Source organism: Ursus americanus, chromosome 1 (assembly GCF_024610735.1).
Source record: "Ursus americanus isolate L20-20 chromosome 1, mUrsAme1.1.p, whole genome shotgun sequence".
Lineage (NCBI taxonomy): Eukaryota > Metazoa > Chordata > Mammalia > Carnivora > Ursidae > Ursus > Ursus americanus.
The window spans coordinates 89619885-89633891 of record NC_142127.1 but is presented as its reverse complement, the minus strand read 5'-3'; the positions used below and the strand labels follow the sequence as shown (position 1 = coordinate 89633891).

Genomic DNA, 14007 nt, shown 5'->3' with positions numbered 1-14007 from the left:
TGTCTGCCTCCACTTTATTTCCCCGACGCAGGAGGAATTCTCGAGCGCGCTCTGGGAGGGACAGATGGTTGGAGCGGCCGAGGTGGACTGCAACGACTCGTGGCCGCCTTGGGTGCTGGGAGGTTGCTTTTCTCCACTCCACGGCGCCGCCGGGCCACAGTTCCGGCCGCTCGAGGCCGGGCGCCGGACCGGGTTTGCCCAGTGGAGGGCGCTTCGGGCGGGGCCTAACTGGCCTTTGCCCCAGCATTGCCCGGTGGACAGGCACTGAGCTCCGGGCCTAATCGGCGCAGCAGGTGGCTGCAGGGCGAGGTGACCACCCCTCCCCTTTCCCCGTTGCGTCTGCTCCGAGGCTCGGTCTCTCCATCGCCAGTCTTTTCTCAGCATCTGTTGGGCTCCCAGGACTGTGCTAAGAGGTTAAGAAGGAAGGGAAACCGAGGCACGTCGCGGAGGGCTAAGAGCTAGACGCTGGGACGCGGGTGGAGGTCACAGCTAGATAGCGAGCCACAGGCCCTAGTAAGCGACTCCCATCGTGAATCTGAATCCCCAGCCCGGGTGATGTCCCTCCTTCCCTAGGATACCCACCTCCCGCTCCCCCTAACCTCCTCCCAGCAGCCTCTGTCCTCTGCTCCTCACCCCCCTCCAGGCAGGTGGGTGGAAAAGTGACATCTGGTGTTGTTCCAGAGGCGCCCAGGTCCCCGACACCCCTCCCCACTCCACCCCCGCGGCCAAGGCCTCGGAAGAGCTCCGGCCCCAGAGCCCAGGCGGGGGCGGGGAGGGGGTGGGGGCGCTCCGCCTCCTCTGAGTCAATATTTGCTCCAAGCAAACGGGCGCCCGGACAGGTGTGAGTGTGTGTGTGTGTGTGTGTGTGTGTGTGTGTGTGTGTGTGTGTGTGTGAGCGCGCGCGCGCGTGTGTGTAGGGGCGGGGACTGAACCGGCCGTATAAGAGCGCGCTGAGCCCAGGCTCCCGCACAAGCTCGGGGGAGTGGGCTGGGGACCAAGCCAGGTGAAGGGTGGCCAGGAAGGGAGGAAGGGAGGGGCGGGCCAGGTGCGCACCTGCGGTGGCCACCTCGGCCGGCGACGTGTCAGCCGCAGATGCGCGCAGGTGAGGGCGGCGGCCAGCGGCGCGCTGTGTGGCACTGCGCTCGCGGAAGACCAGGACCAGGAGATCACCCAGGGCCAGAGCCAGGCCCCCGGCCCTCCGCTCCCGCCCCGCGACGAGCCCCTCGCACAAACCGGACCTGAGCGTTTTGTTCGTTCGGCTCGCGTGAGGCAGGGGTGGCCTCTCAGCACCCGCCCGGGGGCCGGGCCCGACCGCCACGCAGGCACCTGCCGCCGCCGCCGCCGCCGCCGCCGCCATACGGGTCGGAGAGGCTGTGCGCCGCTCCCAGGGGAGATCCGGCTCCCATCCGGCCCCGCCCGCCCTGCGTTGTCCTGTCCGCAACTCCAGGGCTGCCCGGCTTGATTCCGGGTGATTTGGGCCCGCCGAGCAGGCTCCAGCGGGTGGCATAAGGGGCCGTGGCAGGAACAGGAGCCCTTCTGGAGGTAGAAACCCAGCTTCTAGTCCCGCTCTGTGCCAGCGACTTCTGTGGCCTTGGGCAAGTCATTTCCCAGCCTCTCCCTGGGTTTTCCTCTTTGCCCAGTGAGAGGGACTGGTCTGGCCTGCCACCAGGGCCTCACTGGTCCCCAAATCCTGATTTCTGGGCTTCTGGCAATAATTCTGAGCCAACTGACCTGGGAAGTTGGAGGCCCTCAAGGGGTTGGAGCAGGAGCTGTGAGGTGTGGAAGATCTGGGCTGGGGGAGCCAGAGCCAGATGAAGTGTGAGCCTCCAGATGGGTTTGGAGCTGACATCCTGAGGGGTCACTCCCTGCCATCTCCCTGGCCCCTCTCAGTCTTCCCATGTGTGAGACAGACAGACTGATTGAAAAGGACAAACATGGGGTCCCCAGGGACCACAGCTACCACCATGTTTCCTAAACTCCATAATCCCAAGGCCTCCTGTTTCATGCAGCCTGGGGGGGGGGGGTCTGAATGGCCCTCTTCTTAGGCAGGAGACCATGGGTCATTAGCCACAACCCAAACCTGAGACAGACCGGCCCCCCTTCTGCGGTGATTCAAAGTGCTAAGATCTGACATGGGGGAGGGGTGCAGATTACCCTAGACCCTGGCCTCCTGCCTGGAGAGTCTAGAACTGAGGCTTCCACGCACAGCCTGAAGTCAGTCTGAGCGATTAGCTGAGTCTCTGTCCTTTGACTCCGGGTGTCCTCCTTTCCTCCTCCCCAAAATTGATGGTGATGCTGGTCTAGCCCCAGAGACAGGGCTAGTTGTAGGTCATTAAGTGGAGGGCAACCTCAGCAGTAAGGAGCCCCAGGTTCCCCTTAGAGTGAGGAAGCATCCCTGGTACGGACTATACCACCACACACCCAGGCAGAGGTAGCCCCCTGAGGGGAGAGAGAAAACGAGGGTCAGGAGTCACTGGTCCCTTCCAGCTTCATTTTGGATGTTCCTGGAGGTGCTGGCTTGTCCCTTCTACCTGTCCCCTGGTTGCCCCCCACACCCCCCCCATCATCCCCACCCAACTACCTGCAGACCCCATGGGATCTGCTGAGTCCTCTGTGCAGAGAAAGGGAGGGGGAGGGGATAAGATGGCTCTGACATACTCCAGGCAGTTCTGGGAGGGGGCGGACTGCAGTAGCCCTGGGGAGGGAGGCATCTACGGGTCCTCAGCCTGGGGTGTGTGCAGCCCCCTGCCCTCCCTGGCCAGGCTTCTGTCCTGGGCCCAGCCCTCTGCTCCTTACCTGGCACTGAATGATTTGCCTGTCAGGGGCCAGGCCTGGCCCCAGCACATCTTCCCTGTGTCTGTGAGGGCTTCCTCTTCTCTTCCTAATCGTGGAAGGGGGCTAGAGCTCCCCACCTCTGGCTTGGATTTCACATCTTGGGGTTGCACAATGAAGAGATCTCCCCCTGAAATGACCTCCTTCCACACATTGTCATTTGGTGGTTTGTGGGGGGGAGTTGGGAAGAATGAGGCCACCTGTGGGCTGGGTCTGCCCTTGTGACTGAGAGCCACTACCTTCCCCCCCACCCCAGGGCCTAATTTCCCCAGACCTCCACCCCCTATCCCCAAGACCCGCATTTCCTGACCAAGGCCTGGGATCGGGCCTCTCGTCCAGGTCCCTCCTCCCTGCCTGGCCAGGGGCGGAGACTCCAGGCGCCAGGCTGGCCTGCAGGTGCGGGGCTTGGGGGGGGGGTGCTCAGCAGCTGGTGTTCGAGCGGGCCCCCTTCCCCCTCCCCCTTCCTGCTCCCAGCCAGAGCCTGCTTCCTGTCATCCCTGTCAGCACCCGGGGCGGGGGAGGGGACAGGTAGTGGAGGAAGCAGAAACAGGGACTGAGCCATTGGAGTGTGGGCAGCCTCAGGACTGGGAGAGCACGGAGGAGAAATGGGGAGGGGAGGAGAGTGGAAAACACAAGCAGGGCAGAAGGACAGAGAACGAGGACCAGAGGGATGGGAGGCCCAGGGGAGATTTCAGGACCTGGAGAGTCTGCAGCCCTCCCCCGTCGCCCGTGAAAGCCAGAGCTAGGGAGAGGGCAGAGACAACCAGAGAGAAACCAGAGAAGAAGGACAGAGGCAACCGGACATAACCAGAGATGTGCAATTCCCAGAGATGGAGAGGTGTGAAGATGCCAGGTCAAAGGTCAGGGTACCGGAGGGGGAAGGCATGGTGTGTGTGTGGAGGTAGGGGTCCACCAAGTGAAAACAGCCTCCATCCCCACACTGGGGGAAATTACCCCCAAGAAAGGAGAGAGAAAGCTGGCTTCTACAGCCAGGGCTGGGGGTAGGGCTGATACCGCTCTCTTGGGAGACCCATCTCTCCCCATTGAAGGAGAAAAGACGAAGAGGGGCAAGGCTCAGGCCCCGCTGGACACTGAGCAGCGAGGGGCATGAGTCTGACCCCATCTCTGCCCTTTTCTCTCTTGGCCACAGCTGTAGAGACAGCTTTGACAGCTGACCTACCCTCTACCCACCTCCTGGTTGTGGCCCAGCCTTGGAGCCTCCACCCAGGGTCTCCGTGAGAGTCAGGGGACCTGCGAGTGGAGGTACCAGTTGGGGGGGGGTGGTCATAACCAGGTGCTAATCCCCATCCGGCCAAGGCAGGACCAGAGCCTCACTGACCTTCTTAGAGATTAGTCCCCATGGCGACCTTGGCAACTCGCCCCCTCACTCTGGCTTGGTGGGGGGGGAGGGGAGGGGAGGGAGCCTTCCTGAGGCATCACAGGATCACAGCAGTCAGGGTGGGGAGGCCCCTCCAAGATCAGCAGTTAGTACAAAATTGGGGCCTCAAGAGAGGGAGCGACCTGCCCAAGGGCACATATGGAGCCAGAAGAGCCCGGACCGGAAGTCAGGTCTCCAGTTCCACTCCCAAGTGTTTTCCAGAAGGGCAGAGGACAGGAAATTGAGATACCCCCTCTGACCCTCCCAACCTTCCCAGACTGAGATCAGGAGCGGAGTGGCTTGAATGCGGTGAGGCAGGAAGTCTCCCCATCCTGAGGGCTAGGCTGGCTTCCTCAAGGCCAACGTGGGAAAGGGCATGCAGATCCCAGAGCTATGCTCGCTGCCCTGACTCCAGCCTCCATCCCAGCCAGGCCCAGGGGTGTGGGGAGCAGGGGGAAACCATGCAGCAAAGCCAGTCAAAACCACAACCACAGTGGCAGTAATAGCTAACATTTATTGGATACATTCCGCAGGCCAGTTCTGTTTTTACATGCTCTTAAATCTTCACAACAGCTTTTAAGAATATTGTTCCCATTTTACAGAGGGAAAAACTGAGGAGTAGAGTGCCACTTCTAAGCAGTGGAGCTTGGACTGGAACCCAGGCAGCAGTGCAAGACTCCAGAGCACTCAACCCTCCGGTGTCTGTCTGATCATGGGCAGATGACTGAGCGGCCTTCTCTCCTCCTCTCGGTGACTGATGACTTTGGAATGGGATAGGTGCAAGTGTAAGTCACAAGGGCATACTCGTGTGTGACTCCAGCCCCCAGCACAGAGGGGCACGTGGCACATTTTATTAAATGTTTGAGGAACGAGTGAGCAAGTGTCTGCCCATAAATGAGTGTGAATTTGGGGGTCTATAGAATCCTGGGAGAGGGCTCACCTGTGATGCGTGTGCAATCTGTGTGCCTGGAACTGCGTGAATGCGTGTGTGCACGTGCCCTCTCCCTGCTGCCCTGGGTGAGCCCCATGGCTTTGTGTCTTGGAGTGGGTGGTGGTGGGAGCTGCCTCCCCTCTCCCTGGATGGCAGCCAGCTCCGCGTCCCCACCAAGGGGCAGAGACAGGGGCTCTGTTTCTAGCGGGGAAGGACAACGGGTGTGTGGGTGGGGCTCCCACCCCCGCAAGGACCCCCCTCTTCTGGGCCAGCTGTCGGACCCTGCCTGAACTGAGCTGATCTCTCACTCGGTTATCTCTGTCTCCCAGGAGACCAGACCTCACAGCCCCAGGGAAGGTGCTCATCTGCCTGTTCCTGGCTCCAGACCTGGGATGGGGGCAGGGCAGGGAGGAGCAGGGCTGCAAAGGAGAGGCTGGTGATGGCACCAGGGAAGGGGGAGGGCGCCATTCACAGAATTTGCATCTTTGGTCACCAAAGCCCTGGCTGATTTCCCAGTGAAATGAGGGGTAAGGGATGGGAGCAGGCCAACTTAAGGAGAAGACGTTGGCCACTGGGTGCTTCTAAGGTGCCCAGCAGCACTGAGAAGTAGGGCCGTTCAGGGATGGGGGCTCTATGTGAGGGAGATGTCTCTGGGCATTCCCAGGGCTTTTATATGGGATAGAAACCTGGGTGGGAGCTCAGGATCAGGTTGAGGGTTTCTTTATCAGGTCTGTATGTCCCTGTATGGGATAGGATCTGAGTGGGATCTGAGGGTCTCAGGTCCTGAGGACACAGGACTGAGTCGAGGGTTTCTCTGTGGGATCTTAAGGTACCTTGTGGGATTTGTGTTTTGGTAGAACCATGGGGAGGGTGGTCCTAAAGATTTCTCTATGGGAACAAAAGTCTCCATATGAGATGGACTGGAGAGGGTGGTGATGGGGAGTTCTTTGAGGGGGATGAGATCCCTAGGAGGTCTTGAGCTCTTTTAAAGGTATAGATCTGGGGACATGGGTTTTTTCCCCTAACTTCCCCCTCCACGCCCAAAGGCTGAGGCTGTGGATGGGGAGGAGGTGGGGGTGAGGGTGCTGAGCTGACAAACAGAGCCACCTGTGCCTCCATCCTTCAGGAAGCTCTGAGAGCAACTGAGCTGGGAAAACAAACAGGACCAGCTGCTGGGGGGGGGGAGGGGGCTAGGAGGGGCTTGAGGGAGTAGCTGGGGGGCTGGAGCTGGATCAGCCTCATGGAGAAAGGAGGCTGGGTGGGGGTCCATAGCGCAAAAAAAGGACAAGGATCTCAGAGTCCCATTCTAGCACACCAGGCAGGGCCGCCAGACAGCCCCTTCTCCTTCAGTGTCTCCTTCTTCCCTTTCTCCATGACTTGGAAGCCCAGAGCCAGGGGGAAGGTCTGGGGGATGTGGGGCCCCTGAGAGAGGGCTAGGCAACTGGCTCTTGGTGGTCTTGGTGGGTGTGCCCATTTCTGAGAGAGCTGGTCACAGACAGAACTAAAGGCCATGGACTGGGGACCCCACACACCGTTTTTCTGATGAGGAAACTGAGGTACACAGGAGGGAAGAGGCTGGCTAGTACCTCACAGCTTCTTAGAGCAGATCCAAGGTCAGGATTTAAGACTAGAAAGGTGCCCTATCTCACACGAAGGGTCCCCACCCCAAGTCCCAGCTGGACTCCTAATTCTAATTTGGATCTCAGCTGGTATTACCTCCCCACTACTTCCCTGGCCCTACACACACACACACACACACACACACACACACACACACACACACACACACACACACACACACCCTCCTGTAGCATATGATTGTCTGGCCAACAGCTGGATTGGAAGCTGCCCACCTAGGTGGAACCTGGATCTCAGGGCCGTGCCCAGGCCCCCAGCCCCAGCTCCCGCAGACACAGCGTCCCTCCTCTGAGAGAGACACCCGCGCACCCGCAGACGCACAGCCTGACGCACTCGCCACCGGCGCGCGCCGCCGCTTGGACCTCAGCCTCCCACCAACTCCCCCTTCCACCCCACCCCACCCCACCTTGCCGGCTTCCCACCAAGCGCGTCCCGCCCGCGCCCCCTGGCGGCAGAATCCAGAATCGCCCAATAGAGATGGAGGAGGGAGGGAGAGGGAGGGGAGAGATTAGGCTCTCGCTTCCCTCCACGTCCGTAGTCCCGATTTGTGAGACCAGGCGCAAGGGCCAGGACGCGAAGAACCCAGGACGGGCTCTAGCCTCCGTCGACAGTCTGTATTTCTCTCTTCTGGACTTAGGGGAAATTATACCCTATTTGTGTTTCTCCAAACCCCTCTGGGGTAGGGCTTCAGGGGACTGGGCGTGCTTCCGACACCATCTCCAGTCAAGCCTGGCTGTAGTGGTCCTTGGTAGTGACTCAAACCTTCCTAACTTGGACTTCACTCCTCCTGTTTTAGGGCGCTTTACTCTTGACATTCACCTTCACACACCTTATGATCCTCAATAGCGATTCCTCACCAGTGAGAAGAGAGACCCAAGGGACGCTCCAGTGGCTCCCAATGCGTGTTCTCAGCACTCCAGAATTTTGGGGCCGGGAGGGGGGCTGGTAGAGTGGGCAAACCATTACCCTTGCTCTCTCGCTGGGGAGTTTCCTCTATACCCCTTCCCCCATGGACATTTGGCTCAGCCTGTCCACCTTGTTCCCTCCCTCACCCACATTTTATTGAGCACCTATTCTGTGTCCAATACTGTGCTGCGTTTGAAGATAACAAAGAGCAAGACTGACACAGCCCCTTTCCCCTTAAATGGAGCTTGCACTCTAGTAAGGGAGACACTCGGTGCCCCCACAAACACTCCTAAACAAAAGATGAAGAAGACAACTTTACAGAGTGATAAACACTATCAAGAAAACAGGATGATATGATGAACAGTAAATGCCAGGAACAGCATCACCCAGGAGGTAGCAAAGGAGCCAGCTTGCCAAGATCTTGTGACTAAGACACTCCAGGTAACAGAAGCTCCGAGGTGGGAATGGGCTTGGCGGTTGGGAGAAAGGCCGGCTGGCCGGCATGGTAGACTGCCAGGAGCTGGGGCAGCTGCCTCTGGCCTCTGAGTCCTTTTAGTCACGAGGTGTTGAGTGGTAAGAGCACTGGCTTTGGAGTCAAAGGGTTTAAGTTCCAATCCTGCTTTGACACTGGCTGTGGGAATGTGGAAGAGGCCCTATGCCCCCTGGTGCCTCAGTTTCCACGTCTATATGTCCAAGCCTACCTCACCGGACTGTTGCTGAGTCTATAAAGAAAGCACTTGGCTCATGGGAACAACAAAATAGTAGTTCCCTTCTCACTCTCCCCTTCACTTCTGCTGAAATACCCCCTCCATTAGGGAACGCTCACAATTTTGCCAGAAGTCTTGGTGCCTTATTGATAGCTGTGATGGTTAGGAAATTAGGCTGTGAATTGGGTGGAAACGGCCTCCCTGTGGCTTCCCTTTGAGGCCCCAAGCCTTTCCTCCTCCTCCTCTCCCTCCCCCACTCTCCACCCTTCTCCCCACCACACGCGGCACTGTGATTGAGGACAAGAGCCTAGGACCTTCAGGCCCCGACCAGAGTCCCCAGATCCTGGAGCTCCGTCTGGCGACTGGGAGCGTAGCGCTGAGGTTGAAACATTTTACCTACCACAGTGAGCCACCCCTTGCTACTATTATTTCTAAGCGCTTCGGAAATCGCGCCCTCCCTGGGGCGGTTTACGTTTCCTGAGCTCAACGCCGCCTCGCGGCGAGTCCTGGTCATTGCCTTCGCTTGGCCCCTCCGCGTAAGAAAACTCCCGGAGCGCAGAGCCGGGTCTGGGAACTCAAGCTTGGGAGGAAAGGAGCCACAGTGGGAAAGAGGACGGAGGGGTGTGAGGAAAGTCGCTTGCGGAGAGCCGTGTCTGACCCTGCCCAGCGTCGCCCAAAAGAGAGGCCTCGACGTAGGCCTGAGGAAGAGGTGGAGTTTAGACGTTGGGAAGAACTCCCGCGCCTCAAGTCACGAATTCGCGGTCTTAGCCGCGTGGCCCCAGAGTGGCCTGGTACCTCCATCACTAAAGGTCTGGGCCAGGGAGGGCGCGTTCTGCCCAGAGGTTGGGTGTGCCTTGCCTGGCTCAGGCCCCCAAAAAGAAAAGCGGAGTCAGCCTCAGCTGCAGCGGGCGCGGGACGTGTGCCTCAGCACTTTCTATTGTGAGATCCCCGAGGGCTGGGGCCAGATTGGCGGCTGCGGGAAAGGCCTGGGCTCCCCCAGAGGACACCAGAACTGACCTCAGCCTGCCCGCTGACTCAGCTCCCTCACCCAGGGGGAGAGAATGCGGAGAGGGGGGCGAGGCCCGGTATAAAGCCCCGCACGCCCGGCCCCCGCGCAGCCTCTCCATTTTCCGTCAGTACAGCGCTCACCCCACCCGGTGAATACTCGGGGCTGGGGCAGGGTCTCTCCCGGGCGGGGGAGGGAGAGGTGAAGGAGAGCCGCCTGCAGCCCGGGTCCAGCCCGGTGTTCACCCCCCACCCGGGCTGGGTGGACATGGGCCCGGCGGGACGCTGAACCTTTGGTCCCGCCCTTCTCGCCCGCAGCGGCATGAGCAGCGCCCCCGCGCCGGGCCCCGCGCCCGCCAGCCTCACGCTCTGGGACGAGGAGGATTTCCAGGGCCGCCGCTGCCGGCTGCTGAGCGACTGCGCGAACATCGCCGAGCGCGGAAGCCTGCGCAGGGTGCGCTCTGTCAAGGTGGAAAATGGCGCGTGAGTGATGGTCCAGGCGCGGCCGGACTGGGTTGGGCCGCGCCGGGCTCCCCTGACCTAAGCTCCAAGCCTGGGACCTGAGCTCTCGGCCCTCCGTTTCCCAGATTGTTAGCCCTGCCTGAGGGAGACCGACCTGCATGGGGAACCCCTTGGCCTCCCCAGAACTCCCCGTGCGCCACAACACACACCGTGTGAACTGAAGGGATAAAGGCGAGAGGCAACCCTCTGCGGGCGCCCCGTGGGACCAGCCTGAACCCTGGAGCGGTTCCCAGTGTAGTTATTTCCTCCCCAGAGTTTTTCTCTGGTCAGAGTTAGATGGCTCTGCGCTTGGTATAATAAAAGAAGCCAAATCCCCTCCTCTCGCTCCACCCTGGTCTCTGAGAGCCCGCGCAGCCCTCAGGAGAGCTGAGGCCCCCGACTGTCGCAGGTTGTTGCTATCACAGACTGCTATTGCAGGTGGGAGGGTTCCTACACCAACCTCTGCAGACACCTAAATCCTTGAGGTAGGAACCCTTGGTTAGGTGATCTTCAGAAGCCGGAAATTCCTTCCAACCTGAGGAGCCTAAGCGGGAAGCCTGGGTCCCTCAAACCCTGGATAGCAGGTGGTCTAGTATTTTTAGCTTCTAGAGGGGGCCAGATTGCCATGAGCTGTGTATGTCAGGGTGAGGGCTTGGGGTTGGAGAAAATAATTGGTTTCTCAGTCAGTCTTTTTGAACACCGTGGGGGTTGGGGGAGAGGAAGGAGTGAGTCTGGGGCAGATGCCTCCCATTCCTTTATCTTTCCCCAGTTGGGTGGCCTTTGAGTACCCCGACTTCCAGGGACAGCAGTTCATTCTGGAGAAGGGTGACTATCCTCGCTGGAGTGCCTGGAGTGGCAGTGGCGGCCACCACAGTGACCAGCTGCTCTCCTTCCGACCAGTGCTCTGCGCAGTAAGCACAGCCTTCCCCTTCCCTCTCTGCCTCCTAGCTCCTAGCTCCAGGCCCTGACCCCACCATGGCACCTCAGAAAGGCTGTCTAGTCACTGTATGGGGATGTGTAAATACAATTCCTAGATGGGTGGTGGCGGCATTACTTCCCAGAACCAGAAGCGCCTCCCCAAGTTCAGGAAGTGGGCCTAAGTCAGGTGTCCAAAATCAGCACCACGGACAGCACTGAGCCGAGGTCAGTCTTGACCACCTACTGTTCCTCACTTTGTGTCCTCCACACCTGTGAGCAACAGCCTCTGTCATCACACAGTTGAGGTGGCTGCTGTTAGCCTCATATACAGGTGTGCAAATGGGGCTCAGAAGGGCAAAGTGTTTTGTCCTCGGACACAAGAGTTAACATGAAGATGAGACTAGAACTCGATTCAGGAATCATTGGTAAAAAGGGTCAGTCTCTGTGTGTATGTATGCAGGGGAAGGGTTGACAATGAATCAAATGAGTCACTGGAGGGGAGGATCCCACTTCTCACTTGTGCTGACTTAGCTACCCTACTGTTGAGGCTTGGGACTGAGAGGTAGAAGGTAAAGAGCAAATGCTGATTCAGCCTGGCTTCTCCATTCCAGGAGGGCAAGGCTCTAGGGCTATGGAAGGCAAGACTCAACCAACACTGATGCCCTCCCTTCTCTGTTCTGACTCTGCCATCTGGCATCCCTTAGCTGTGCCCAATCCTGTGAGAGGCTGTACTCAAGGTGCCGGGTGGCAGATTGAATAGTCAATAAGACCTTTAGGAAAACTGTCTTGGTTAATGGGCCAAATTTCTCTCAGGATCTCTGATTTTCCTTCTGCAAATAGGTCCATATTACAAGATACCCTCTAGCCCTGACCTGGAAGGGTCTCTGGGAAACCCTCAGTCTCACCACCTCAACCCAAAGCCATAGAAGGGACTAGACTGGGGACTTCTGAGCATCCCAGCTTCCCAGACTGCTATGGACCTGACAGAGGGATCTCTGGAAATGTTTGTGGAGCCAAAGTGTCTACACAGCTGTGTTGGGAGGCCAGGTGGGGAAAGCAGGGCTGAGAATGTACCCATTAACACCTCTTTGGAGAGTCTGACCTGTCCACCCCCATCTTCCTGTGCCTCAGAATCACAGTGACAGCCGTGTGACCCTGTTTGAGGGGGAGAACTTCCAGGGCAGCAAGTTTGAACTCAGTGATGACTACCCATCCCTGCCCTCCATGGGCTGGGCCAGCAAGGATGTGGGTTCCCTCAAAGTCAGCTCTGGAGCGTGAGTCCTGGGACTGAAACAAAAGAGATGAGAAGAGAAGGGAGGCAATGGGCACCAGGGAGGGGGGTTGGGAAAGGCGATGGGGTGCTACGAGACATGGTAAAGAGATGTTGGGGACTGAGGGACAGGGGGAAGTGAGATGATGGAGACAGACTGTGGGGGGCAGGTAGTAGGAGATAGGAGTCAGGGAACCAGTGTGGGGATAGAGGAAGGGGTATTTAAAAAGATGGATGAGGAGGAAATGGAGGTTGGGAAGGGGGACAAGGGGTGGACCATGATAAGAAGACCTGGAGCAGTGGGCAGGGCAGGAAGAGATCCATGTAGGGAAAACTGAAGCAATGGTTTTGCTTCATTGTGGGTGGGGGTGTGAGCTGAGAAAGGAGGGCTACTAATGGGGGACACTGATGTGGGTGGGGGCAGAGTCTGCTTACCACCCTTGTGCTCTCACTGGACTAGGTGGGTGGCCTACCAGTACCCAGGCTACCGGGGCTACCAGTATGTATTGGAGCGGGACCGGCACAGTGGGGAGTTCCGTACCTACACTGAATTTGGCACGCAGGCCCACACCGGGCTGCTGCAGTCCATTCGAAGAGTCCAGCACTAAGCTCCACAGCCCTGACACCTCCCCTGAGGACCCTCAATAAAGGCTCCTGAACCTGCCTGCCCCTCTTGCCTCTTTCTTGGTGTCTTGCTTTGTGATCTTTATCCTGTTTCTTAAGGTCCTTTACTGCCAACATGACCCTCCTCTCAGGCTTCAGGATTCTTGACTATGGAGTACATAAACTGGCTTAGAATGTATGTGGCTAGACCTTGATAGGGCTGAGAAAACTGCTGGTAAGAATCTTGGGGATCCTGTGAAACACTACCAGTCCCATACCCCTCACGGTAAAGGGCCATCAGCTTGGGCCAGGTGTACCATAGCACACATGGCACCTTTGCCATTCTCTGGTTTGGGCGCAGTCCTACAGCAGGGCTCATAGCTCCATTTCAACCACTTGGGCCAGGCACAAGCATGCACGGCAGGACTTCCTTAACTCTATGCAGGGCTCAGTTGGGTTTCTCCCTAACCCCCAGAGCATTTCCAGCCTTTATATTCACCCTGGCTCCCTATCCAAAAGGATCCAGAGTAAAGCCTGGACCCTTTTCCCAGCTTATAGAATCTCTGCCTTATAGAAAAGCAAGGCTGTAAGAGGAGAAATGAGCGGGAGGTCCCACTGCCTCCCAGGGCCTTCTGAAGGAGAGACTTTCTCTCTCTGAGTGGAGCCCCCAGACCTTTTGTCTGAACAACAATCCCTTCATGATATTGAACTCCAGCATTGACAAAACATTTTCATACCCCTCCACTCAGCTGTTCCAAAGAACCCTCTCTTCATTCTTCTTCTCCCTCCCCTCTCTTCAAAGGATTGGTGAGCTGGAGAGGCCACCCCTCAGCCACTGACCACAGTGAGTCTGGGTTCTGGGGCAGGTGGCAGAAGCCCACAGCCATGCTGGGGCTGAGTGGTAGCAGCCACCAGAGCCCCCGGCACCAACGCAGTTTCTACCCAGTTCCCTCTTTGGTCCAGTTAACAATACTCTCAATCCCACATAGGCAGGGCCCTCAAGGCCCTTGGGACTCCCCTCATTCTGTCTTTCAGGGATGCTTGTGTTTTCAAGCCCCTAGTGGACCTATCAATGGGGAGGAGTGGCCCAGACCATCACCCGAGCCCAGAGGAGGTAGGACAATGTTGGGCTAACAGTCAGACTTGGACCTGAGCCATTCCCAAGGGAATGTGCAAAGTCAGGCATCTGCTCCCTTGGGAAGAGCCCTGGACCAGAAGTCAGAACACCTGGGATCCAATCATATAGCATCCTTGAAGCCCCCACTCCCTTACTTGTAAAATGGGGCTACTGATCCCTGCCTTAGTCTGTCCCACAGGG

The 14007-nt window shown here is 58.3% G+C and overlaps 1 protein-coding gene across 1 annotated transcript; it reads left to right on the top strand.

Moving 5' to 3' along the window:
- The first annotated feature begins 9469 nt into the window (after positions 1 to 9469).
- CRYBA2 (crystallin beta A2) lies at positions 9470 to 12694 on the top strand. Its single transcript, XM_045777631.2, has 5 exons — positions 9470 to 9549; positions 9716 to 9880; positions 10668 to 10809; positions 11948 to 12090; positions 12547 to 12694. The coding sequence occupies exons 2-5, from the start codon at positions 9720 to 9722 to the stop codon at positions 12692 to 12694; spliced, it is 594 nt and encodes a 197-aa protein (XP_045633587.1). The 5' UTR covers positions 9470 to 9549; positions 9716 to 9719.
- Positions 12695 to 14007: the final 1313 nt, after the last annotated feature.